The sequence below is a fragment of the Colletotrichum aenigma genome (genome assembly GCF_013390185.1).
Source record: "Colletotrichum aenigma strain Cg56 chromosome Unknown KSG_Cg56_contig09, whole genome shotgun sequence".
Taxonomy (NCBI): Eukaryota; Fungi; Ascomycota; class Sordariomycetes; order Glomerellales; family Glomerellaceae; genus Colletotrichum; species Colletotrichum aenigma.
In genome coordinates this window covers 3426395-3452752 of record NW_023500915.1, presented here as the reverse complement: position 1 = coordinate 3452752, position 26358 = coordinate 3426395, and the positions used below count along the sequence as shown (strand labels likewise).

Here is a 26358-nt window from a genome sequence, read left to right as displayed (position 1 = left end):
CAAAAGAACGCAGGATCTTCCATCTCCATACAGGAAACCATTGCTCACGCCAGCGAGGGGCCTTGATCTGCTCGTGTTTGAATGAGACTGGTCAGGCACTCATAAGAACCTTGTATGTCGAGCTCCATTGGCTGGTATGGGTTGTTTGCTTTTCGCATTAGCCAACAGCAAACATGGCCCTGGTTTGTGGGCATGGTGTTGCAGAACAAATGAGTACGTGATGACGGGACATCTGTAACCGAGCCTTGCTCTTTGTCCGTCCATTACTTGGCTCATGCTTTTCCCGGGTAATTGGCATCTGTTTAGCAGGTGTTCAAGACCTGCCATAATGAACGAATGCATGGGTGAGTGGCGTGATATGTTGGAGCCAACAGTTCGGTCAAGCCGAGATGCGGCGGAACCTCAGGCGTCTTCGAGATCGGTCATTTTGCGCCTCTTCTGGGGTCTTTTCCAGGACCCAAGGTCGATGAATCCAACCGACACGGGTGGACGAACGGAGCTGTCGCTCACAGAATGGACCAGGCCATTGACAGCCACAGGGCGTGCTCCTGGTGCTGGCTCGGCGTCTGAGGAAATGTCAAGGCCTTCAGTGAACACCATGTCTCCCTGAGTTCCCAAAATCTCTCTGCCGGCCTCCTCAAGCAGTATGCCAAAAGCGAGCAAGGCAGATTCATCCATGCTTCGCTCATCAATGTTCCGTGTTCCAACTTGGAAGTCTGCGCTGCGCTTCTGGTCGAAATAGAAATGGCTGGCATAGGAGTGCACGGCTTTGACAAGATCAGTATCCGGCAAGGACTCGCGGCCACCATCGGGAAGATTTCGCTCATGCGCCATGTAGACGTCAAACTCAGCAAATCGCTCGGGTGCACATTTGCGGCGGAACAGGACCTCTTCCGGGGCTAGGGTGGTGGAGCGGACGGAATGTCTGTTGGATCTGCTGGGCCTGGCCGGCCTGGGTGCCATTGTTGATGCCTTCTCAATGCTGACAGCGGAGCTCAAGTTTGTGTCATAGCTGATTCTTCCTGGAAAGTCGTTAATACCCTTTGGGGGGGAAATGCCAAAGACAGTGCCGAATGCTCACCTGCAACTGCATCGTAGACGTTAGCGTGACGCTTGGTCTCGTTTGCTTGAGGATTCGTTGGTTCTGGTTTGCTTGAACTGTGCCTGACCGGAATGGCCTGGTCGTTTTTCAGCCGCTCCATCTCGATTCTGGGGATGGGACAGGACAAGGTAGGAACGGTCTTGGTAGATCAGACGCCGCTCGGAGGCGGTCGCCAGAGGATGTGTGGAGGTTGCAACGATGCTTGGCAGCAGCTTGAAGGCGGCCGGATACTTGGGCTACCACGTTATGACGAATGACGGCATCTGGCAGATGTCTGGCAGATGGCGAGTCGGCCCCAAGGCATCCGCTCTTGTTAGAGTTGAAGTCGAGGTTGCTGGACTGGCCCGGTCTGACATGGATGCCTAAGGTGGTCTCCAAGAAGAATCCAGGGTGAAAAGTGCGGTCGATGCCCGTTCCTTCCTGCCATGTCTCTGGAAAGAACGGACTGGCGGTGCAGCCGGAAAAACTTTGGCAGGTGGGGCCATATGAGTCTGAGCCAATGATATCCACGGACACGTCTGCTATCGGCAGCTCCCTGCTGTACGATAGCATCTTTACAGGGAGCTAATGAGCTGAGAACCAGTGGAACTGATATTGGATCCAATGGACGGGAAGGTGCGCGCAGTCGCAGCTGACATCATCCTGGTTCTCCAACCTCAAGGCATCCATCCGCATAACCTCGGACGATGCGGCGGCATACCGTCGCTTCTCATCAACACCTTCGTCGAACACCCATTTCGCCCGACCGCTCAACCACATCTCCCTGCTCTTCAATGACCCCTGATGAATGCAGGCCCGTCTGTTTGCTCGCTCCACCGGCGAGCTCAGCCCTGAGGCCTTCGCCCAGGCGACCACTGCAGGCCTCGTCCGAACCTTTGCAGCTGCTCCCCAACACCGATTCGATGGCGGAGGTGCTGAGCCCGAAGTTGAAGGCAGACAATCTGCCTTGTGGGCACATCGCATAGGCGTCAATGCTCTGGCCCTTGACAAGTTCGATGGTCGGCTGTGAGATACATGAAAGACACCTTATCTTACTCCTCGAGCACTAACGCACGCCATAGACTGATCTCTGGAGGCGCTGATGGCTCAGTGAAGCTTTGGGATCTGGAACATGCTCCTAATCCAAACTCTTCCTACACCTTTGAGCCCATTGCCAATGCTTCTCGCTCCGTCGGCGACAATGGCATTGCTCACAAGAATGGCGTTACCCACCTCGACTTCTTCCCCTTCGACTCGGACGCCTTCCTTTCAAGCTCTTTTGATCGCACACTGAAGCTATGGTCTACCGAAAGGATGGTAGTTTCTGCCAACTTCGATCTGAACGCCGACATCTACACTCATGCGACCAGTCCTATTGCCGATCATCTCCTCGTCGCCTGTGCCACGCAGCATTCATCCGTTCGCCTTGTCGACCTCAAGTCCGGGTCCTCGGTCCAGTCCCTAGTCTCCCAGGGCGGCGCTGTGCTATCTGTAGCCTGGAGTCCTCGCCATGAACATGTCGTTGCCACCGGCCATTTCGATGGAAAGGTCCGCCTGTGGGACATCAGGCGCGCTTCCGGCCTCATTGGCCAGCTCGACCAGGAGGATCACCTGGGTGTCGTCCACCGTTTCAACCACGCCAAGGCCTGCGGCATGGATTGGAATCAGATGCCGCACTTTCGCAGCGCGGCCCAGGCTCACAACGAAGGTGTCAACGCACTTACATGGTCTGACGACGGCAAGTACATCATCTCTGCTGGCCTTGACCGTCGCATACGCGTCTGGGATGCTGCCACGGGGGCGAACACGTTGGCGGCCTTCGGCTCTATGATCCAGAATCGACAACCAAAGACGGTCAGTATGTTTGTCACTCCGGCCAGACTCACACCTATTCGTCGAGATCTTCTCCTCTGGCCGAACGAGAACGAGATCCTGGTCATGGATCTGCATGAGGGCAATCTGGTATCTCGCCTACGCGTTCCAGGGCCATCCACAGCAGCAGGCGCTCAGGGCATTGGAGGTATCAACGTCCAAAACCGCACCATGGATATTGTATGGCGCGGACACGCGGGATACAGACTACAAAAGGGGCCAATCATGGGCGGAGGAAGCTCATGCGGTGCAGTGTACACCGCCCACCTAGACGGCCAGATTCGAGCTTGGATGCCGCGGCTGTCAGGGCCAGACAGAGACGACGATACCTTGGATCCTATCGACAAGGATGAAGAGGAGAAAGGCCGTAAACGAAAGGCTCTCGACGATGCTTTTAGGAGCTTGATGGGGAAGCAAATCACGTTCAGATGACGCGTTGATTTGCCCACCCAGATCTCATACAGATTTTATTGATACTGGAAATATCTCAGGGCGCTTGGCGTGCCATATCCATAATTAGCTGTATTGACTTGGTGCCAATCCGTGCCTGTGATGTGACTGCACTTCTCGACATTCATGCCAAGTTCAGCTACGTAACGTTGCAAAGATCGGATGCCTCACGAAACTCACAAGCTTGCCCCTGCATGTCAACATTTCCTCCGCTTCATCGACATAGTAGCATTGAGCGCCATGACTTACAGAGATCTCCAACATGGACATCCGAGCAAAAGACATCCCCCGCGGGAAAGCATAGCGCGCGCATCCCAAAGGTAGCATTCTGAATCTAGCAACGCAGCTCAGCTCTGGCATATCAAAACCACTGGACCTGTCCCTGAGGCAAAATTCGTCGCGGCCACGTCCAAGAACACCACTACCAAGACCAGTAATCGCCGACCTTCAACATGCCGAACTCACCAGCAATGCCACCCCTCGCGGCGCCCGTCGGCCTCATTAGCAGCAATAACCCATCAATCCCGCCCCGATCATCACCGCTCAGACACTCGCACATCGAACATTGATAACCCACCTGTGCTTCTCCATGTCGGCGCCGTTACATCGGCCCTCTGCCGAATCCCCTCGAGGGCAGGGCTAGAACGGGGTCTCTGAATCCCATCTCTGCTCGGCCCAATGTGCTGCTCGACGTCCGCCCGGCTGCTGTAAGTCCCGGGGTTGGCAGGGTTTGTGTCCGCGTCCCCGCCCCTGTTGCCGTCCTCCACCCCCACCCACCGGGCGCACCGGAACCGCTTCCCCGCCGACGTTTTCTGACCTCCTGCATTAGCTCCCGCGCCGTCCCAGCATCATGGTCCTTGTTACTGACAGAGGCGCGCCACTTCACGAAGGAGGGTGCAACGCACGCCCGCACGCCTCACCCCAAATCAGCCCTGTAACCAAGTTCCCTCTTTCATCGACTGTCGCGCCACTTGTGCATCGAGATGGGCAAATTAGCCATGAAAGCACAGGGGGGGGATCGGACGCGGAACCGGCGGTAGATCCAGAGCACACCACCTCGCTCGGATCGGACCTGGGGTTGGAAAGTACAGGGTTGCCATCGACCAAGATCAGACGTCACAAAATAGGAAACCCGATGAAATCGCCCAACGAAAGAAGAAGCCCGGGTGTCTCTCCAACGCACGGCTGAGGGGGGGGAATGGATTGCCAAACGACGTCGAGATGACAACAGACACTAGCTAGTTCGCACCGCGAACTGTCTGAATCCGCGAGACCACATTAGCGGCAGCGTAGCGTGGATATCCTGCCATGAACGCTCAGACGTCTTCACACCGGTCGTCGAAAATGGGATGGAAAACCAGGGCTGACGCGCGCTGCGCGTTCCCCCATCTATCCGACCGGTCGCAAAGCTTAGCACATAGTCTGCCCCCTTCGTTTTCGTTCCGGCGTCCTCAACGAACATGTAGGTGAGACTAGCCGTCGAAGGCCTCGTCGAATAAAACCATCCCCCCGGCGTTGGTTCCCCGACGTTCCTGGCCGGACTTACATGCGACTCACACGTTTTCCGTCCTGATTCCTCAGCGGCACGGACCTAAGACATGCCGGGGGGGCTAAAAGTAATGATGGACATCTTCAGCCCACACACACACCTCATGGCCCCCCAATATCGCCAGCCCTGCGCTGCAAGCCTCTCCCACCTCCCATACGCGTGGCAACATCGTGCCGTACGCAGCCTCTCGCGCGCCACCACGGAACCGCGGCTAACCGGTTCGTCCGGGCGACGGACGGTGATGCAGGGGTAGCCCAAAGCAGACGAGGGGCGGGCGCATGAGCTATTCGTCACGGGGGCACGAGAAGGCTGAACGCGCGATGTTCCCACGCCAAAAGAGGATGATCGTCGACGGCGCCGAACATCATTTTCCTTCGGACGGCGCCACGCCCACTTCCCTTGCCAATGACACGCCAGGCACCTTACAGGTTTAGGGCGTGTTGGAGAGTGAGGCAATAGATCTGCCATCTGGTTCTAGACTCCGAGCACCTGTCGTTATTTCTCCTTTGGATCTGCTCTATGGCTCGTCAGGGGTTGAAGAGGGTGAGGCGCGCGTCGTCGTCGTGGGTCGGAAGTGTGCCGTGGTTGCATCCATCCAGAGACGGGAAGAAGTTTATGTGCCCCAAGTGGAGGCTGAAGTGTTGGATATTCCGTCTCGCGGACTGCAGGTCAGCAAAAGCGGAAAACGCTCGAAACATCGCGATTTGGCTTGGCTTGCGAGATTGCGCGCGCGGGCTGGGAGACTATTGTCGACGATGCCTTCAGCGTTAATGCACTGATATGGAGGTTAGGGGGTGGCGAGGCGGGCAGAACATGTTGGGTTTTTGGAATTAATGGGCAGCCGCGGTTGCCGTTGTTGGGTAGCCATCGATCGATCTGGGGCTAGAGGCTTCCGGAAGACGGAGGTTGACGGGGCTCGGCGCCGGGTCGCAGGGGCCGATAAATCCACTTCTCACCGGGTTTCGGCGCCGAAGTTGATGTTCTGCCGTTCCCGTCTCCGGCGTTAAGACCGGAAGTGACATGTGTCGCTGTTATCTTCAAGGGAAAAGTCGCAACAGCCTGATAGAACGCCCATGTGCCGTTTCGGTTTGGAATGTCGTATTACATTACAGACTAGGTAAGGGTGTGTGCCTCTAAGAGGTGCGAACTGGTCTCGAGCGATATCGCCAGATAGACGTGGGCTGTTGCTTGGCGGGAACCAGCCGGCTGATTCAGGTGTGGGATAATATACTACGATTGCTTGTCACTTATGCAGATACAGGGCCAACTCATACGAAGCACAAGCTGCTAAAGGGGTCATCGGGTTCCAAGTCGTGAGACAGATGGCCGGTCTTGCAGCCGTAGGAATTTGCCAGTTCACGATCTGCTTCTGCACTGAATATCACCATTCCAGCTATTTTACGTAACTAACCCTTCCTCAAGTTTTCAGTGATTTCTGCCTTTCTGATGGTAAGACATTTCAATCGTAGCGTTGTGATGAAGCCTAGAGAGTGCTCACGCCACGTCCGGAACACCTTACAATGGCAAGAAGTTTCATTGCCGTGTTTGGGAGAGCCTATACTTGCAACCAACAACTTCATTAAAGATTTGATATTCAATTCACCCGTTCGTCTTGAGAGATAGGAACACCTAGGCAAAGATCTTACCACATACGTTTTGCAGAATGTTGGCTCTTAGACTCATCGTTGTGAATTCCGGGTTTGATTGGAGCGATCAGTGGCATTGAAATCCCTTGGAATGGGTGCGATGAGGGGCCCACGGTGACGAAAAACGGATTATAGGAATATGATGATGATGATGATGGACGCCCTGAAAAGAGAAGGCTAGGTTGGCGCATGGTATTGGCTTCAGCACTAATTCTCTTGGCCAGGCTCTACTTTATTCCAATCATCTACGGCATGGCATCATGAAGACCAATGAAGCTCAGTTCTCGCAACTTTCAGACTCGAATTCTGTCATTTGATGTCATGGAATACGTTCTCGTGTTCGTTGCTGTGTGAGTGAACTGTATGAGTGAACTGCAGTGCAAGAGATCGGCGAAAACCTCTGGTTTATCTTCCAAATCGAGTCGCCAACAAGACTCGCTATTCGTTAAAACAAGGGCCAAAAAAACCCAAGGGTGGTCAAAATCAGGCTGTGCTCTTTCTATCATATCTAGGCTAGGCGAGCATGCATCTGGCCAATTACCCCGCTCTGACAAGCATCATAAGCCTCCTCTACCCTCCAACCTCCAACGTGAACTTGCGCATATCGAAGGCCAGCAACTACCATGGAACTAGCTACAAAGTTTTCTTCCGCAACATCGCAGGTCACACCTACAAAGGGCCTACAAGATGCAGTCAGCGAGTTCCGGAAGACTTTAAACGATGATCAGCTTTCAGACCTCGACAAACTCAAAGGTATCCCTGATGCTGACGCTGCGCTCGTTTTCACAGCCCAGCTAGACTGGTCCACCACTCAGCGAAACTCTCCCAACAAGGGCACCCGACTTATATCAGTCCTGCAATATGTCCGCGATTCTTCTGTTATCATAGACACCTTTATCTCCTCGCACCCGGAGATTGCTGCGCTAGTCTGGGGGAGCGTGAAGCTGACGATGCAGGTACAGCAAGATCTTTACTACTACATACTAGAGACAATTTAACTTTGGTTAGGTGGTTCTAAACTTCACTTCGTACTATGAACGAGTCTCAGACCTCTTCATGCAATTTTCCAGAGATTGCCCCCGATTTGCTCAGTACCAAGCCTTGTTTCCGAACTCGCCTGGGTTGCAGAAGGCTGTCTGCGATTTCAACGCATCAATTATCTATTGCTGCAAGCATGTGATCCAAGCAATACAACGACCTTGTAAGTAAACCCATAGTTTCTAGTACGTTAACTAAACATCGCTAACCCGATGCAGGGCAAACACATCTGCGAAACGCGTTCTTGAAGTCATTTCAGCAGGAGTTCAACCCTGACCTAGAAATGATTCGAAGGTGCGGCCTTGAGGCAAAGCAAGAAATCAAACTTGCAAAAGCGAGGGCCGACCACCAGGACCAAAGACTCCAGGAAATGGAGAGGAAAGCGGCATCTAAAGAGAGGCATAAGGTCAGGCAGTTATTCTCACGAGTAGGAAGCGACCTCGACACAATCAAGAATGACCAGATTCAGCAAGATATCCGTCGAGCGGGTAAGTCGCTCTTCATAGCTGCAAATAATGCTGAAAAATAGGCTGACAGACTTGTAGCGCAAAGCCGTCGTCAGCTTCTCAACTCATTATCGTCTTACGACTACCTTACACATTTCAAGAAAGCCTGCAAACTAAGGCACCCTAAAACTGTAGAATGGATTTTCCAATCAAATGCTTTTACTCAATGGGAGGAAGGACTTTCTTCGCCATGGCTGTGGTGTTCAGGCAAAAGTACGTCAAATGAAGAATAACTTCAACTTTACTAATTCAAAATAGTTGGATCTGGCAAGACAGTCCTCACGTAAGTTAAATCTTAATTGGAAAACCCTTTAACTATGGCAGCTATTGACCCTACTTCAAGTGCAAGTGCCGTCGAACATATTTATGCGCACGAGCGTAGGGCCAGAGAAAATGTCACATTCTTCTTCCCTCATTTCGCAGATCAGACATCGCTATCTGCAGAGGCTACACTTCGGTCGATTATCCGACAGTCACTCGACCCAGTGAGACTGTCTAGCGATTGGGAAGCACGCCTAACAGAGCTGGATCGGAAACCCTCCTCAGAGCTGGGCGAATTAACATCGCTTCTTCGACAGGCAATCGACCAGTCTGACACATTCTATATCTTTATCGACGCACTAGATGAGTTTGAGCCGGCAGAACGACGGGCGCTCCTCGATTCTCTGGTCTCAGTTGCCTGCGGGTCGCGCTTAAGAGTCTTCGTTTCTGGCCGTGAAAGCATGTCGGGCGAACTTAGAGACCAAATTCCAACCATTGAGATAGTTTCGATGGCATCTCCGGAGGCCAAGATCGACATTGCTACTTTTGTTCAAGAGACACTCCAAAGAAGACAGCAGAACGGAGATCTTATGGTTCAAGACCAATCTATTGTTGATGATATCAGGCAGGCTCTTATTAATCGTGCGGACGGAATGTAAGTTGATAATGACTGTACTCTATGCTACTTACTGACGGATGAGGTTTCTCTGGGTTACTTTCCTATTAGATGAAATCTGTGCCCAAACCTGCGACGACGATATAAAAGACGCCGTGGAACGTCTTCCAAAGACCTTGACTGAGACGCTGAGCAAAGCCCTCCATCGCATCATGAAGCAGGGCAAATCTGCAATCGCAAACAAAGCCTTTCAATGGATTGCTATAGCGAAACGCCCCTTGACACTGGATGAGCTCCGTGAAGCCATCTCTATGAAAGTCCGCCAACCATCCTCCAATCCGGGACAGCTAGTCAATGGTATAGACCGTCTGCCGATGTGGTGCGAAAATCTCGTCCGTGTTGATGAAGAATCGAGAACTGCAGAGTTTGCCCACAAGGCAGTTCACAAGTTCATCGTCGAGGGATCATCGGGACCCGACTACGCGGAGTTTCATTTCAAGCCAGAGGATGCCGATCATCATGCTGGTGAAATTTGCGTTACCTACCTGAACTTCAGCGACTTTGTGACAACAATCACGCGACGGTCGCAACCAGTCAAAATCCACCCAACCAGTATGGCTCATTCGGCATTGAAGAACTCATGGAACCTGCCCAAGTCAATCAGTAGCGCCGTTATCACAATGCGCAAGAGTGTCCAAGCTGAGACTGACCCGGCTGGAATACTGGCTACATACAACAGGTCGGACGATGCAAAAGCTATAAACACGCTACAAGTCCATTATCCTTTTATCAAGTACGCTTCAGTACACTGGATTTCCCACACCACTCGATTCAGGCATCGTACGTCCTCGACATGGGGTATATGGCAGCATATTATCACTCAAAATCATGGTCTGGCAGAGTTACCCTGGTTGAACCAAGAAGAGCCAGGAGATTTAAACTCCAACATCTTGCCTTGGAGTTTCGCAAACCGTCATTTTGCTCTCATCCGATACCTTGGACGTCTTGGCAAGATAGATGATGCAAACATACAGGGGGTCTTAAAAAGCTGTGCAACTGATGGTGATGTGGAATTGGCGAGCGCTTTACTCGAGAGTACTCATGCGGCTAGGATCGACTTGAAAGATCTACTACTAGCAGCTTCAGGTGTTGGTCACGTCAATATCGTGGAGTTATTACTTTCCGCGGGAGCCAACATTAGCGCAAGCGCTTCTAACTCTCTACGGACTGCATTAGAAGCAGCATCAGAACGTGGTCATATCAATGTCGTGGAGTTATTGCTTTTCGCGGGAGCTGACGTCAATAACGTAAACGCTTCTAACTATAGACGGACTGCTCTACAAGCAGCATCAGGATGTGGTCATATTAATGTTGTGAAGCTGTTGCTTTCCGCAGGAGCCAACATTAATGCCCATCCTGCTCATGAGAGTGGGCGGACAGCTCTACAAGCAGCTTCAGAAGGTGGCCACATCGAAGTTGTGGAGCGGTTACTTTCTGCGGGGGCCAACGTAAACGCCGACCCTTCTAAACATGGACGGACTGCTTTACAAGCCGCTTCAGCGCATGGTGTTGATATTGTAGAGCGGTTACTTTCTGCGGGGGCTGACATTAATGCTAACCCTTCTGAATTTGGGCAGACTGCTCTACGAGTAGCATCAGAGGCGGGCCACATCGAGGTTGTGGAGCGACTGAGAGCTGCAGGAGCCCGATAATTGTTCTTATTTGTCCACGGACGGGATCTCGTTCGTCCTCAGAGTTGCAAAGGTTGGCAGTGTGTTCAAATTAGCCATGATGACCGTAGATATAATGGCTATTGGAAGTCAGAACGCTGGGTTCAAGTGTTCGACAGAATTGAGTCTCTGCTGGTTACCACCGAATCCCTCGTTGATCATCACAAGAGTTCTCAGTTCAGTCTCGCAGATTGAAGCGGGAATCGTGGTAGACAACCGGCAATAAAGCAACCCGTTGATACTGAGAACAGATGTCAGGTCTAGCAATCTGTTGCTCGTCTGTAGCGAATCTTTCTTCCCTTCTAACTTTTCTTCTTCGCAGCTTGCCGCCTGGGGGCCGTCCTGAAGCCGAAGAAAACTGGCCAGCTGGTAGTGATGAGTAGAGAGAGGCGAGAAGCTGAGACTTACGCTGAGACTCATACTGCTAATATCTAGAGATACGGTGCCGTCGGCGCTTGAAGATGATCACTCAAAACCCGCCAACCCATGCAGAGTTTGTTCATGAAATGGGTGCGCAGACCATCCAAATTGTGGACCTTGTAGAACTGAGAGACTGAACCCTTATTACCTTGAATATTCCCATTGCATTTTGGGTTATTTGGTAATGGCACATACGTTTCTGAGTAAGTTCTGGTCTGGCGAGACTGTTTGAAAGAATCCTTGCGTGACGTTTACCACCGGATGAGAGAGGCCTTTGCAACTTCAGAGTGGTTGGCACTTAGGCTGATAGGCATGGCTTCAGACTGCCAAGTTGGAATTCTGTCGTGAAGCATAAATAGAACAATCACTGGGTTGGTATTCTCCCAGCAATAAGTATCGCAGGGGTCACACGTCTAGTCTGAGTATAGCCGTTTCTAAGGATCTGACAACACCACAAATATCAAAAGACAGACGTACGAAACATGACACAGTTGAGTTGGGTCTAAATACATCCTGTTATATTCACCGAGCAGAGGTGAAGGACGACATTGGTACTGGTTTAACGATTGCTTGGTAGGTAGTCTTGCCATCTCCTAAACGAAAGGCTCTGCTAAACTCCCTAAAGATTGTTCTGATATCCCAGTTGATCTCGGCGCCGAGTGGCAGATTCAATCAAGGAGCCGATGCCACAGAGCTATTGATTGTTGGAGTCATTGGACACGGACTGGATGAGCCCAAACTTATAGACTCGAAGGGGATATGAAGCCTTGCTATGCCTTGCCTTGAATGTGGCTCCCTGACAGACACAAACGACTATATAGTCGTTGTTGGAACTATGGCTTTTACTCTACAAACAAATGTATGTGAGCGCTCTCGCCGCCGGGTACCTGTCATAGACTTGGCTTTTGGTTCACACGTGTTGCGTGCGGGCGTGTCTTCACAACTATGACCAGAATGCTACCAGCCAACACGTGAGTATTCCCCAGTAATACACAGTGGATAGAACGGGTGGACAGGAACGTCTCACATGTCACAATGAAGCGCATGGTATGCGCCCTGTTGGCTATATTCTCAGCGCCCACACACTGTCTAGACGCAGTGTCTGTTGCATGGCTGATGTCAGTGACCATGATTCTGCTGCCGGAAATCATCACAACATGTAGATACGGAGAATTTATACCACACCTTCCAGTCCAATAACGCAAAAACATCTTTTTTCTTGCAGCATGATTAATACCTGGGTATTATCTCAAATAGTCCACGAGGACATCGTCTCAACATCCCTTATCCCGTCTAAATCGTCTTTCCAATGTGTTCCTTTCCCCATTATCTTCTCTTCCACATCCCATCAAAAGAAGCCCATCATTACTAACAACAAAGGACCATGTCCAAAGCCTCAAAACCCGTCATGAACCCCAATAGCCCTCTCCGACGCCTTGCGATCATTGTTAAAATCGACCCACCACCGATGACTCTCCTCCTTGCCAGTCCAGTTGCCCTCCGCATCCACCTCGTCCCACGGCTTCGGCGCCAGGATATAATGCACATTCTTCACCTCCGCGTCCCTCCAGATCTCGTCGTGTACCCCCTCCCACCGCAGCGTCTTGAGCGCGTTGTACACGTACGGCAGCGGCACCCACCGCCCGCGGTACAGCTCCGACAGCAGGCTCTGGTCCGCAAAGTCCATGTCCATCGCCCCCTGCTCCATGTGCTGCACGATCTGCCGGAAGAGCCGCTTCGACGGGTTGACCACCTGCAGCCCGCCGTTCATGAAGCCCAGCGGGCTCGCCGTCACGGGGTCCGGGCCGACGCGCTGCGCCTCCTCGGGGGTGCCGTGCTGCGTCGTGAAGGCGCAGTTCTCCGGCGTCCAGTCCTTGGGGTAGTGCGGCTTCTTGAGCGGGTTGCAGACGCACGCGTGGCCGGCCGCGAAGACACGCACGCTGGGGTTGCGCTTGCCGGCGGCGGCGGAGAGCTCGCTGCCGTTGCCGTCCTCGCCGGAGCCGTAGCCGCTCTCGGCGTCGACGCGCTTCGAGGCGCCGATGAGCTCGGCGGGGGTGTGTTCGGCGGCGAAGTCGCCGTCGTCGAGCTCGAGCTCCATGAGCTCGTCCATGTTGCGCAGCACGAGCATGTCGCTGTCGAGCTGGACGACGCGGGCGTACTGGTCGAGGCTGAAGGGGGTGAGCTTGCTCCAGCAGTCGTAGAAGCGCGGGTCGTTGGAGTAGTCGCGCCCGGCGGTCGGGAGGAGGTACTCGATGCGCTGGGCGGGGATGCCGCGGCGCTCGAGGGCGGCGAGGCCCTCGGCCGGGAAGGTGTCTGTGTAGAGCGCGACGAGGGGGTACGCGGAGCCGGACTTGAGGAGGGAGTGGTGGAGGGTGAGGAGGCCGGAGAGGTAGTCTAGGTTGGTGATGAGGGTCGTCCAGACTGGGTATGCTTGTTAGCTTTTGAGGGGATCAATAGTGAGAGAGTATGCTCTGTGTTGTTGCGGATAGCCTCTTTTGAGGATGAGGGTTGTTCGTTATGAATCTGGTTGTGTGAGGGATGAGAGTGAGAGTGAGAGACGAACCCTTGTCCGAGTCAACGGCGCGCTTTCCGTCCGACATGTTTGCGGTCGTGGTGATGGTAGGAGGATCACGTCTTGAAGATGCGATCTTGGCCTCGGAGCTTGAGCTTCAGCTTCAGAGCTCGGTTTGCGACAGCTTGCGACTTTGCGATGCGCGCGCGCGACACGGCGGGGCAGGTTCCGATGGTGGAGGCGGGGTGACCAAAAGAGCAGGTAATGACGAGATTGATAACAACGGGACCGTCTGCGCACGCCGGGAGACAGTAACACGCACACACACACACACACACACAAGAACACGTTCCTTCTCACGAGATGCGGCCTGATGAACAAGAATGTGTAAAGATGCAAGAAGGAAGTCAAGGCCAAGGGGTGGGAGGGACGATGACAGGTAGGTAAGGCAAGGTAAGGTAAGAAACGACCAGATCCGGAAAACTTTAAGGCCGGGGAATGGGGAAATCAGCATTCGACGAAAATGGGGAATTATACAGCAAGTAGCACACGAGAAAGATGAGAAATGCGACACGAGTCGTAGCGTCAACTAAACCCCATCCGATCCCAAAAGTAACTTAGGTCCTGTCCCCTCCCTCCCTCCCACTCTGTGAAGAGACCCTCAAAGGGCGCGCGGTACGGTTACGGGAATTTTTGCTCCCTCCAGCTACTAGGTAAGGGTCCGCGCGGGTTGCGCGTAGCTTTGGGGCTGTCCCGTCTTCAGGTGAAAGAAACCAAAAAAAAAGGCTGATAACCAGCGAGAGATTCCGATCGGCCGGAACGCCGATGACGCCATCATATTTGCTACATCGGACTTTTTGGGAGGGGAGCACCAGGAGCTGTGGCCAGCCGGCGGCGCTGCAAATGGAGAAAATGCGAAAGCAGCAAAGGCGCATTTGCGACAGCGGGCCGGCGGGGAGGGACAGCGGACAGGAACGGGGACGATGGGTAGGGGGGCTGGGGCTTGCACTTAGGTATCCCTACAAGTAACCAAGTCAGTGTATCTATCTCCCCGCCGACAGGATATCTCTCTCTTTCTTCGTATCGGAACGGATAAGGACTCAAGACACTTGGGAATGAGAGATTGCCAGAGTTGCCATTTGTCAAAGCCCGCCCGCCTACGCCCCGTTAACCTCCTTCTCTACACGGCATGGAGAGCGTTCACCAAAATGGGACCACCACCAGGGCAGAGAGTCATAGGAACGAAACCCCGAGCTGACACCGTGACGGTCGCGACGGTCGTGATAGGCGGAGACGAGGCGGACGACTATATCAGAGTTCCTCTGATACGCCGAGAATGGCAACGGTTGTCGCCGGCTCTAGGTACCCTGGATAACTCTCACGACTCAGGAAACGAACGAGCCCTTCTTCCCGTCCGCCCATCAAGTAACCATCCGGATGTCATGGTCCGCAACACGTAAGATTGTTCAAGTGACCCCGGACATCTCAGCTGCAGCCCTAGAAATCTCGCCCTGCCTGCTCGCGTCTTTCGTGCTGGGCCTTAGAACAGTCACAGAATACAGCACATAAAAAATAAAATAAAATAAAAGCCTCTTTTGTTTTGCGAAATCATCCGGCGGGGTGCTCCCCTGCAACATCTTAGATCGGACGACGGGGGCCCTGCCAGCTAAGACAGCTGCAGGCTGCACACTGCACAGCAGCTCGAGCCAACCACAGCCAGCGGCAGAGCTGCACAACGTGCAGCTTGTCATTGACGTGATCAACAACCCGGCATCCATGGGAAATCGCGCGAGCGCGCGCGTGTGAAGCCCCGAGGTAACTACATGCAGCAACGCACAGCCGAGAAAGGGAACCAAGTACGGACAACATATAATAATGACCAAGAGGTGAGCGATATTATTCTTACCAGCAACGGACACGAGACTTCTTCATGGAAGAAACAACTGTAGGGGGGAGTCCAAGTAGACCAGGGCGAAGAAGCGACAGCGAAGGGCCAAGAGTGGATGTGGGGCACCCACTCATCGGTTTCCGAGATCCCGGCGCCTAGAAACACCCGAGTCCGCTTTGCCAATCAAAGCATCATCACTCCGTCCTTACCAACCAACTTTGCTTGATAAGCCGTTTTTTGTTCGCAAACTGGAAGCTGCAGATTCTGATTTGTGCGATCGTTTCTGTTTGAAATAAACTGTGGTTTGAAACGCCTAAACTGCCTTTTTCGAGGCAAACAAAGTCCGACGACTCCGCCCTTTGTACTATCTGCGAGCAACATTGAAAAATAAAGAGGAAAAGAAGGAACCTAGTGCCTTTCCTGCTGGTATCCATCCATCCGTCCACCATCCCCCACCTTCGTCAAGGCCAACGTTTTGGTTTGTGAACATGTCCATTCGAAGAGAAGTGTTGTTGTGTATAATTCATGATTACGCTTCTTTTCTGTGACCTGCGTTGCTTTGCATTCTGTGACATCCATAGCCCATTGTAAAAGTCGAGAAAATAGATCGAGAAACCTCCTTCGCCAGTCTATGATGCAGTCTCATGCAGTCGTATTGGGTGGGTGAAACCTGAGCTCCTTGAACAAAGTAAAACCACCGTATTGGTATCTGGTGTATCGTGTGCGTGTGCTTGTAAGCTGTGGAATCTAGTGCCGCTTGTATTTCTGGACAAATGTTAGCAATGATTTTGAAATAGGCTCCCGGAGTACTCACCTCCTCCGCCCTCCGTCTGTTCTGCGGATCCAAGCTGTTCGTCGCGCCCATCAGAGTCTGGCCAATAGCCTTCGTGGCCCCAATGGCAGGCCGGAAAATGATGGTTGGAGCTCGCTTCAAGACTGCCTTTGCGAGACCCTGCGCGCTGGAGCTGTCCATAACCTCGCCTGGCACCGCAATGATGGCATCGCGTGCCATATTCAAGTCCCTCGTAAGACTCGAGTATCCGCCGCGGAGACCTTGAATCACGCCAGTAGGCTGGTCTGCGTACAGGGAGATCTGCTTCTTCTCCTCTGGATCAAGATCGGCGTCCTCCCACGTGTTATCGGTCTGCGGCTTGTTGAGCAAGCCCTCGGCACCCTGGAGGGCGTACTGCGTTCCGATAGCCAGCTTGGCACCGAACTTGATCACTTCAGTTCCCGTCGTGCGCGCAAAGGCCACGGCGCCCTTGCCGATGCTACGGACAATGCGCCCGTCCTTCTTGTACTCCTTGATCGGGACCTCAATCAGCTCCTTGAACCCGCTGCCGATGTTAACGATGCCTCTGACGGGTGCAAGACCGGCGAGAACACCAGCGAGTTGAGTACCCTTGACGTCCGGCATCCAGATATCGTTGAGAATCTTGCCCATCCTGTCGAAGCCAGAGACGCCGTAGATGATGGTGTGACGCAAAGTCAAGCGAGCTTCGTCCAGAATGATAAAGTTCATAAACTCGGTGGTTCGACCCGACTTGAGTCCGGCATAGTCGACGCGCTTGGGCTTGAAATCCAACTTGACCGGAATGTCGCGCACCTCGACACGTTGGAGGAATGGAATATCGCTGGGTGAGCTGTGCACGGGAGCGTTATCGTCCTTGAATTCGAAGAATCTGGTGATGAAGTCCAGGGCGTCTTGATCAACGTGAAGCCTCAGGGGCAGAAGCGTCACTCGCAATACCATCTCAGACGCCGCGAGATCCGGCTGGGGCTTGACGGTCAGAAGCTCCAAGTGAGCCATGCTGGTACCCATCTCCCGTTCGCCAGCATCCTGATCGTATGTCATGAACTTCTTCCACGTCGAGGTCGGGACGTGGTCAAAGACGTCCAGGTTTTGCACGCGCACATCGATGGAGCTCTGGGTCTCCCCCGAGTCGGGGGAGAAAGCAATCAGGTCGACGTTGACGCCCTGAAGCTCGAATGTGATCTTGTGGTGCTTGCTCCTGTTGAGTCTCAACCGCTTCTTTGGTCTCTGTGCACCGCCAGCCCGACCTGTTGCTGTTGTGAAGGCCGTCGTAGCAAGAGACTCTGTTTCGGTCGCATTGTCGTTCAACTCCTGGTTGACCATCTGCGCCAGCTCCCGGGGGTCTTGCTTCGTCGAGATACCGATGTAAATCGAATTGAAAAGGAAGTCACCGATTACTGTCTCGTCTTCTTCCGCGTCTTCCTCGAACGCAATGCGTTCCGAGCGTCGGCGACGTTCAAAAGCCTTCTCTTCAACATCTTGCACGGCCTTGCTAATAACACTGCGAGTGCGTTCCCAATCGTATCCGTCAAAGAGGTTCCAAATAACGTGGACATCACGAATCGAAACTCGAAGAGGAGCCTTCCTGATGAGGTCCTTCGGGGCTCGGTCGTAGGTGTTCTTTGACGAGTTCCAGATTTGGGCTCTACCGTCGATATCCGGTCCCTTGTCGAAGAAGTTGTCCTCGATAACGAGATCACTACCGTCGTCTGACACGTGCGTGGATGCGCTGGCATTGAAGCTGGTAAGTAGCACTCCGTCGTGGGTATCTTGAGTTGTGGTTCCGATTGATGTGACCGAGCCATCTGCGTCAAAGAGGGTATCCGAAGGACCGGCGTCCCCGTAATATTGCGAATCGATATGCAATGCGCTTTCATCACTCGCGACGTCAAATCCCTCGTCGCCACCGAGCTCCTGGGCGAGCCCAAAGTCCTTGTCAAAATCATAATCGCCCTCGGCTTTTCCGAACGCCTCTGCAGATATCGAGGCCAAGAGGTCCTGAACTGGAACGACCTTGGTTCTGTACTTGTTCTCCTTGCTAGGTGGCGTCGGTGGCTTCAGTGCGTTTGCGAGAGTGATGAGGGTCTGAGTGGAATCGGCACACGTCTCCAGAACGAGGAGGTCGTCACGTAGGTCGACATCGACATGCTTTTCACCATCCTCCTCACTTTCTGTAACCTTAACAGTGACCTTTGCCGAAGAAATGTAGCAAATGCTGACGAAGCCTTGAGCAGCCAGTCGCGAGACTTGTTGCGACGACATATCCGCCGATTGGCGACGGTTCACAGTGGAAGCGGTCGCGCCTATGTTAGCCACATCGTCAATGAGCAGAATTGAAGCCTTGCTGAGATCCAACGTCGCCGTCGTATCCACGTCCTTCGGCAGAACCACTTGAAGTCGGGCATCTGTCAACGCAATGAGGAGCTTGGAGGGGAGTCCCAAGGGGTTTAGACCAATCAAACAATCGCGGAAAACCAAGTCGACCGTCATAGGCTTACTATTGGGTCGAGCAGGGTCTGCAGGTCGAGCAGGTTGAGGCTTCTTGCCGGCCAGGGCTGTATGAGCTTGTTCACCGAGGTTGGCCACTGAGGCCGCGAGGCTGGCTTCAAAATCTTGAGGAGTGGCATCCTCGCCGAGTCCGAGAACATCCATGATGGTTGGCACCCGGTAGTCCACTATAACATCGCGCATCTTGATTTTGATCACTGGCTCCATCTCGTCCCCAATCATGCGAACCATGAGAACCGGGCCTTGGGTGAGTGTGCCTGGAGGAAGCGTTGTTGATGAACTCACGAGGTCCTCTCGATGGTTGCGATTCACGGAAATGGCGTGTACGCCGAATGCCACCAGCGAGGGTACCGTAATCTGTGCGACCTCAAATCCCTTGAGGTTGGCGTTAATGGTGCCGATCTTGCCACCGATGTCGACGGTCGCACTGAGATCCTTGATTTCTGCTAATAGAAGCACACCAGGGCGGTCGTCCTCTGGGAGGTACTTTGCCACCGTCGCCAGTCGTGCGACTTCTTCACCCAGGGCGGGGAGGCAGTTAAGCTGATGCATGCGCTCGACTCTGACGTTGAACTGGTCAAACGTAACGCGAAGGACAGCGCCCTTGCGCCTTTGCCTGAGAAGGGTGTCCACCATAATCTCGTCGTCCGCCTGGTCGAACTTGACCTTGGAAGGGATAATAAGCTCCAGAAGGCGCTCGAGGTCCTTGTCCTTTGGCGTCGCGAGGTACTCGAACCTGACACCACTGATCTCGGCCGAGATGGGTGGCTCTCCTCTGGACCTTCGGATGTACGGGCCCGCCAGGCGCACCTTGCTGATAGCGAATCCGATACCAAGCTCTCGACTCACCATCTTGACAGCACTTGTTTCAAGGCCGACGCTGCACTCCTTGCCCTTCAACTCCAGGTTGAAACCGCCGATTCTCATATCGATCTTGTTCTCGGAAGCGGCCGACTTGTCGTCCGGGTTAATGGGAGCATCAAATCGAACACCCCGGGGTTTAGGCGCTGGTTGGACCGGCGTTTTGACGGAGGGGGACGCGCTCGACGTCATTGAGGAACTCATGTTAAGAAAACTGCTCAATCCGCCAAACCAGCTGAACGTCTCGTCTAACCTCTGCAGATCGAGCTGTATCAAGAGTGGCAATGTTGTAATTTCCGTCCGAGTCGAGTTGGGCGATTTAATCACCTTCACCGATATATCGGAGCCGGCTGAGGGAAACTTGTCCATCACAGACGCTCGCATCTGCAAACTTTGATCAAAGCAGATGATGTCGTCCTTTGCATAGCCAAAACGAAACTTTTCCAGGTCAATTGTTGTTTCGAGGGAGTTCTTGACAGCACTGAGAGATAGGCTGAGATTTTCAAGCTCTGTACGGAGAAGGATCTCCGGCTGCATATGCAATCCACCAGAGCCAAAGATTCTTTCGGCGGTGTCAGCAACACCACCAAGTTGGTGGAGGAAATGCAGTGAAATCTTTTCAAACACCACTTTGATGTCAGGCATCGATGACTCCTGCGATGACTTCGCCGTAGTAGTGGTTGTCTTCGGGGCAGGAGTAGCGACGGTGCCCTTCAGGGCATCCATCAGCTTCCCAACGACGACTGCGAGTAAGTATGCCAATGAAGCGTCGAAGCGGACTTCCAATGGCGACAGGTGAACCTCAACGTCGCCATCGCTTTGTGGCTCCGTGAAGACTAGACCGGGCGACCGGGGCGCGGCACTCGATCTCATGCCCGGCGACGTGGAGTACACGGAAAAAGCCCCTGGAACCTGAGGTGCCACAGATCTCGCCAAGCCTGGCGATCCTGGAGCTTGGCTCAAGACGGATGCTTGTGCGTCCGTAGGGACATGCACGTGCTGGTGTAACGATGGGATGTATAATGATATGGTGTTCAGAGACAGGATTTCCTTCACAAGTCTCGTCGGGCCTCTCGGCGTTGCCACATCATCGGCCGGGGCACGGGCGTCTGCAACACCTTCGTCCTCAGAATTCCTTCTCGACGAGCGTTGGGCTTCATGTCTAGTGAATCCCGATTCAACATCGCCGACCGCGGGGTAAGCCGTGGGATGGGGCGGTGCGGGTGCGTCTGTGAATTCAGGGCTGGGTGGCTCCTTTACACCTTCATCTCTGACTGGTGGCGGCGATGGCTGGCGCAAGACTGGGCTTGCCTTCTTGAACACGGGGGAAGTCTCAGGGCTGGGATCGTCCCATCCTCCCGGCATACGGGACCCAGCACTTTGGGCCTCGGTCTGAGAGAACGCGCTCATGTACATGCTTTCGGCCTCTTCGTGGGTGAAAACATGCGACTGCGCGAGATCCTCTTCCTCGGCGGGACCAGAGCTGCGACTGGTGGTGCTCGAATGCTGCGATGACTCCAAGTTTCCTGGCTCGGCAAATGCGATGGGAGGCATACCCTCAGTCGATTGCGACGGTTCTGACCTCGCCTCTCGCTGGAAACTGGCCCACGGGGCAGCCCGATCATCATCGCCCAGGATTGTAGATTGGGAAACAGGCACGTGCCCGCGCGGTGAGAAGTCTTGATATATCGACGCGCGCGGCGTGTTCGTCTCTTCCTCCTCCGCCGGCTCTTCGGGTTGACTCGAGAAGTCGTAGGGGATGTTGAAGGCCTCCTCGCTATCTTGCAACAAAGCGTCGTCAACCTCAGAGAGCTCGTCCGAGGTGGAAGAGAGAAAGCTGTCTTGCATGCTGGGTCGGAAGGTACCATGCCTCGACGCGGCACCCCGCTCGCTGAATGATGGCGACTGGGAAACAGCAGGCGACGAAATCGATGGCGAGCGGGCAAATTGCGAAAAGACGTTCGCTTCTGATATCAAGTACGCCCGAACCCTAGACAAGGCGACTTGACGTTTTCCTTCCTTGGGCGCAATAACCGGGGCACCCTCCTCGTTCTGTGTCTCGGCGGTGACACCCTCCACATCGATGCGGTCCAGGGCCAGCTCGAAAGTGACCAGCTCCGGCGCAGTCGCGTTCGGCTCGACCGGGACCTCGACGTCCATTTGAAACGTGACGCCTCTAATACGTACCTGGATGCGATCAACAATTCCCTGGAGGAAGCCGGCCAGAAAGCCCGGCAAGGACAGCGGCTGGCCCGTTCCAAACTGACTCCCGTCGTCGCTCATGGAACTTTCGCTCATGGCCATGGAGCCGCCAAGGTCCTGCGTCTCGGCGGCGAGGGCATCCTCCAGCCTCCGCTTCTCGTCGGCCAGCGAGGCATCTTTCAGGGCCACATCCTCGTTGAGGAAGGACTCGGCGAGGTTCACGGTGTTCGGCAGTCTGGAGTCGTCGGTCGAGGGCGTGGCGGCCTTTGCCTTGGTATCGTCGCCACTGGTAGAAACCTTCAACCGGACGTCGACGCCGTCGATCTCGATAATGATGGGGCTCGTATAAAAGTCGACGGGAATCGTGACGCTGAGCTTCAGGACTTTTGCTTTTTGGATCTGGAACGAGGCGGGTAGTTGCAACAGGTGCTCGAGTTTCTGGCGGTTGAGCACTTCATGTTAGCCTACTGGTATCGCTCCTAACCCGCACGGGTGGCGTATCAACGTACCTTGAGGCGCACTCCGACATCTTTGAACTCTGCTGTCGTTGTCCTGCCCAGCGCGAACTGGAGGTTTTCCATGTCCAGGGTCTCCTCGTCGAGCAGCTCGAGACGCCGCAGGGCGTATATCAGCAAGCGCTTCGACAGAGTCGAGCTCCGGAAGCTCTGGAATATGGTAGCCATATTGGACTGGTCGTGGTCGTTCCGCGACCGCGGGCCGGACGCTCTCGATGGGAGAATTGGGTTCGGGTTCGAGATGAGCGTACAGTCCGGGGAGGTTTTGGAGGACGATGAGTATTTCGAGGGGTGTACGGCGGCTGTTGCCGTACAGTAGACAGCCTACTGGCGGTTTGAAAGGCGAGATTGGCCTCGGAAGGCAGGTGCGATGCTGCAGCTGGGGGCTACGGCAACCAGGGCAGTCGGGTATCGTGGGGCGGTTCACCGGGTTGGGGGGCTGGAGGCTGCAGTCGCCGTGTTATCAGAAGACACCCGGCCCAAGGCGGGGACACAGTTCATGGTGCGTTCGTCATTCAAAGATAGTGTTTCGCTACGGGGGGCCTTGAGAGAGAAGTATCGAGAAATCGTTGGGCGTCGTCAGAGGGCGAGAGAGGGCGATGCCGGATAAGATGGGCTTGATAGTAGGTGAGTAACACAGAACCAGGCACAGGTCAGACTGTATGATGCACCTCAGGATGTGTAGTTTCTACATCAAGCTGGGAGGCAGCAACGGCGGCAAAGAAAGGCAAAACAGGGTACCTTGCAGGAAGTGCACGGCAAAGGTCGGGACGATAGGCATAAGCCAGAAAAAAAGCCAGCCTAAGGCAGATGGAGTGGCTTGGACCGTAGGAAGTGCAGTGTTTGGTGATGAGTGACAGACGGGTGGCAGAATGGGGACGACTGCCTTACAGGACTTGGGGTTTTGGGGGAGGGGGGCAAAGGCGGTCATGGACGGAATGGGAGACACAAGCATGGAGCAAGCCAAGCAGGTGCACTAAAGATTGTCTCTTCCCCCCACACCTCAGGCTCTAACAGCGCGTGACTCTCTGGCCGCCTTCACGTCACCGACAGGGTGTGCAGGGGTCTTCGTCAGTTGACTCTCTGTCTGGGGTGTGCCTGTCTTTCCGGGGGGCTTGCCGCTTGAGTTGCTTATCGATAAGCACTCATTCCCTGCTGGCAACTGTTGCTTGGCCTCTGATTTGGGGGCAGCCAGGCTTGTGACTGTACCTCCTGGGCACCTGGGGCGGCGAAAGGTCACTGTGGAATGGCGATCCAGGCGCTATCCTGGCTGGTACACTGCACCGTGCACCCGTTCCACCTGAGCGATGCAGCACGATAGAGCCCTCCACTCCACGCCACGCCTTTCCGCGGTACGTACCCTCCCTCCTCTCCGTCCAGATTCCTCCGACACATCCACTCATGCTGTGTCTTTCGCTCTCTCTGGCTGCCAGCTGTCTCAAGTCGTCATTCCGGCGTAAAGTGTCGGAAGCATTGCATGCTAGGTAGCCCTGTTGCTGGCCGTACACCTGGCAACAATCTATCTGCCTCCCCCTGACTGGGTTTTTGATTTGACGAAACCTGAGCATGATAAACATGCGTTGTTGATGTTTGGCTCAATCTCACAAGCACCAGACACACGCCAGGTTGGTTGCTCTGCTTGTCCGTATATACTGCTTTGTTGCACTACATCAGTCCTCCCCTCTCAGCCAATGAGGTGCTCGGAATGACGCATGCAGAGACATCCAATCGTCGTCTATCGATCAGATAACCTCTTTGTCCAACGCACAACTGACATGAACCTCTGCGCCTGTCAGCCAACAGTTAGCCACCATAAAACAAGATTTCTTCAAGCCCGTTTGACGCCGCATGGGATGGAGGCTCTATATTTCAGTTTCCGTGCTTACATACATGGTTGAGCTTTGCGGAATGAAGTATATCTTTCAGTAGACGCGGCCAACAGTCCATACCCACCGTCCCATGAAGAAATTCAAGTCTAATAACCGTAAAAAGGGAACGTAGAAGTAAAAGGTCACATGAAGACGTTCAACCTCCGAGGACGGCTCCGCCCATCTCTTTCTATCAAGGCTCTCTCTCTCTCTCTCTCTCTCTCTCTCTCTTCCGAGTCCTTCTAGCGTCTCCTACTCTTGATCCGCGCTGCTACTAGCCCTCCCGTAGGCTTCAGCCACCCTCCGACCGACACTCTCACCGCTCCAATACGCACCCGTCGCCGTGCCCAATGCGACGAACGGCGCCGTGTGCTCGCCGGCCAGCCACAGTCCGCCCTCCGGCACGCCCTCGCGCATCGCCTCGACGTCCTTATCGCCCTCCTCCAGTCCCACCTGGAAGTTACTGTAGCTGCCGTTGCCTGCGAGATCGTCGCGCAGCCAGTCCGTCGCCAAGCATCCCGTGGGCCTGCAGTCGGGCGACCTCTCGTCGTAACCCGGCATCCGGGAGTAGTACGGCCTGAAGAAGTCGTAAAGGAAATAGTTTCTCTCGGGTATCGTCTTCAGCTTCGCCACTTCCTCCGTAATGTACTTGGACTCGTCCCCAAAAATGTAGAATAGCAGTGTCGGGTGCGAGTCCGGGCCCAGCGACGCGAGCTCGACAATCTCCTGGTTCCACCGCTTCGGGTTCAATTTGGCAGAGTAGGTAGGGGCCAGCCACTGGCAAAAGCCCTGTACCCTTGGGCCGTCGGCGTCGTCGGAAGCGAGCCAGAACGCCTTGGGGAAAGTAATGTAAACCTTTTCGAGACATCCGTACCCGATGGCCTTGATACCGCGCTCAACCCGCTCAGGTAGGGGCGGGTCGAATGCCTGCAGGTTCTTCTTCAGCCACCCAAGAGGGGCAGTCATGACAACTTCGTCAAACTCGAGTACGTGGCCGGTATCGGTGTGAACCCTTGGTTTCAGGCGGTCCGGCGTCTTGAGCTCTACTTTGGTGACGCGGGCATCGTACATGATGTCCGCGTTGTGTCTTACCGGCTCCGCGACCCGCTCGAGGATCTTCTCGTAGGTGCCGGCGCAAAAGAGGTTTTCTCGAATAAAGTCAACCCTGGCTCTGAGGATACTATCCACCCTTGCGGGACTTCTGCCAGGGAAAGTCACTTACCGCCGTCTATGCACTCTTCCAACCAAAAGAACTTGAGACTTTGGGTCTGAACCGGAGTCCCAATGAACGCGCCCCAAGATTCAGCAACTTGAAGAACAATGGAGCGTTTCTTGGCGTAATCCTCTGCCGTTTCGGGTATCTTCTCAACCAGCCTTTCCTGGAAAAAGTCCCAGAGGCTCTCGTCGGGATGAATGCTGGCAGTGTTCTTGTTTGAGTGTTGAAAAGCGTCCTGGATAATGCCCCACATGATGCTGGAGTAGTGTTCGCTATCCGCAGGGTCAAGCAAGATTCCATCCTCGTCGACCATGTAAGTCCGGTGATCCCAGCTGCCGACGGCGGTATCTGTCTCTTTGGCCAGGTCAAGTATGGGGTTGTCGTCGGTGCCGTGTATCCAGTTCGGGCCCAGGTCAACGGTGTATCCATTGGGAAGTTTATCCTGGACCACGCGTCCGCCGAGGCGCGTCCGGCCTTCGATGATGGTTACCAGCAGGCCATATTGGATGAGAATATCGGCACAGCGCAAACCAGCGAGGCCGGCGCCGACAATCGCAATGTGTGGTCTGGGGCCTGACTCGGATTGTTTGCGCTGTAATTTGTCATGAGCAGGGTGCGTTGGCAAGAAACAAGCAAGCAAGCGGCCATCGTATTGTACGCCGATGTGTGACAGGTACGGACAGGGGAGTCAAGACGGCTTTGCCCATCAAGGAAGACATTGGGCGGTCCCGGCCCGAAGCGTCCCACTAGCGACGTTAGGCACGTGGTTGACGAGAAGCAGACTTACCCGCGCAAATGAATCCAT

The 26358-nt window shown here is 54.2% G+C and overlaps 6 protein-coding genes across 6 annotated transcripts; 2 read left to right on the top strand and 4 right to left on the bottom strand.

The window, feature by feature from the left end:
- Positions 1-402: 402 nt before the first annotated feature.
- Positions 403-1202, bottom strand: CGCA056_v013599 (uncharacterized protein; the record flags this gene model as incomplete). The annotated part of the gene is made up of 2 exons (XM_037328843.1): positions 403-1022; positions 1082-1202. 2 exons carry the CDS (start codon positions 1200-1202, stop codon positions 403-405), a joined length of 741 nt encoding a protein of 246 aa, XP_037172843.1.
- Positions 1203-1889: 687 nt separating this feature from the next.
- ckn1 (DNA excision repair protein ckn1) lies at positions 1890-3385 on the top strand (the record flags this gene model as incomplete). Its single annotated transcript, XM_037328842.1, has 2 exons — positions 1890-2107; positions 2164-3385. The coding sequence occupies 2 exons, from the start codon at positions 1890-1892 to the stop codon at positions 3383-3385; spliced, it is 1440 nt and encodes a 479-aa protein (XP_037172844.1).
- A 3836-nt stretch (positions 3386-7221) lies between these two features.
- Positions 7222-10672, top strand: CGCA056_v013597 (Vegetative incompatibility protein HET-E-1; the record flags this gene model as incomplete). Its single annotated transcript, XM_037328841.1, has 7 exons — positions 7222-7554; positions 7607-7799; positions 7855-8124; positions 8401-8425; positions 8486-9058; positions 9105-9812; positions 10657-10672. 7 exons carry the CDS (start codon positions 7222-7224, stop codon positions 10670-10672), a joined length of 2118 nt encoding a protein of 705 aa, XP_037172855.1.
- Positions 10673-12565: 1893 nt separating this feature from the next.
- GOLS1 (Galactinol synthase 1) lies at positions 12566-13769 on the bottom strand (the record flags this gene model as incomplete). Its single annotated transcript, XM_037328840.1, has 2 exons — positions 12566-13590; positions 13733-13769. 2 exons carry the CDS (start codon positions 13767-13769, stop codon positions 12566-12568), a joined length of 1062 nt encoding a protein of 353 aa, XP_037172856.1.
- Positions 13770-16316: 2547 nt separating this feature from the next.
- ATG2 (Autophagy-related protein 2) lies at positions 16317-22637 on the bottom strand (the record flags this gene model as incomplete). Its single annotated transcript, XM_037328839.1, has 3 exons — positions 16317-16334; positions 16384-22392; positions 22464-22637. 3 exons carry the CDS (start codon positions 22635-22637, stop codon positions 16317-16319), a joined length of 6201 nt encoding a protein of 2066 aa, XP_037172854.1.
- A 1952-nt stretch (positions 22638-24589) lies between these two features.
- On the bottom strand, positions 24590-26358 carry FLD (Protein FLOWERING LOCUS D; the record flags this gene model as incomplete). The annotated part of the gene is made up of 3 exons (XM_037328838.1): positions 24590-25485; positions 25560-26145; positions 26341-26358. The coding sequence occupies 3 exons, from the start codon at positions 26356-26358 to the stop codon at positions 24590-24592; spliced, it is 1500 nt and encodes a 499-aa protein (XP_037173485.1).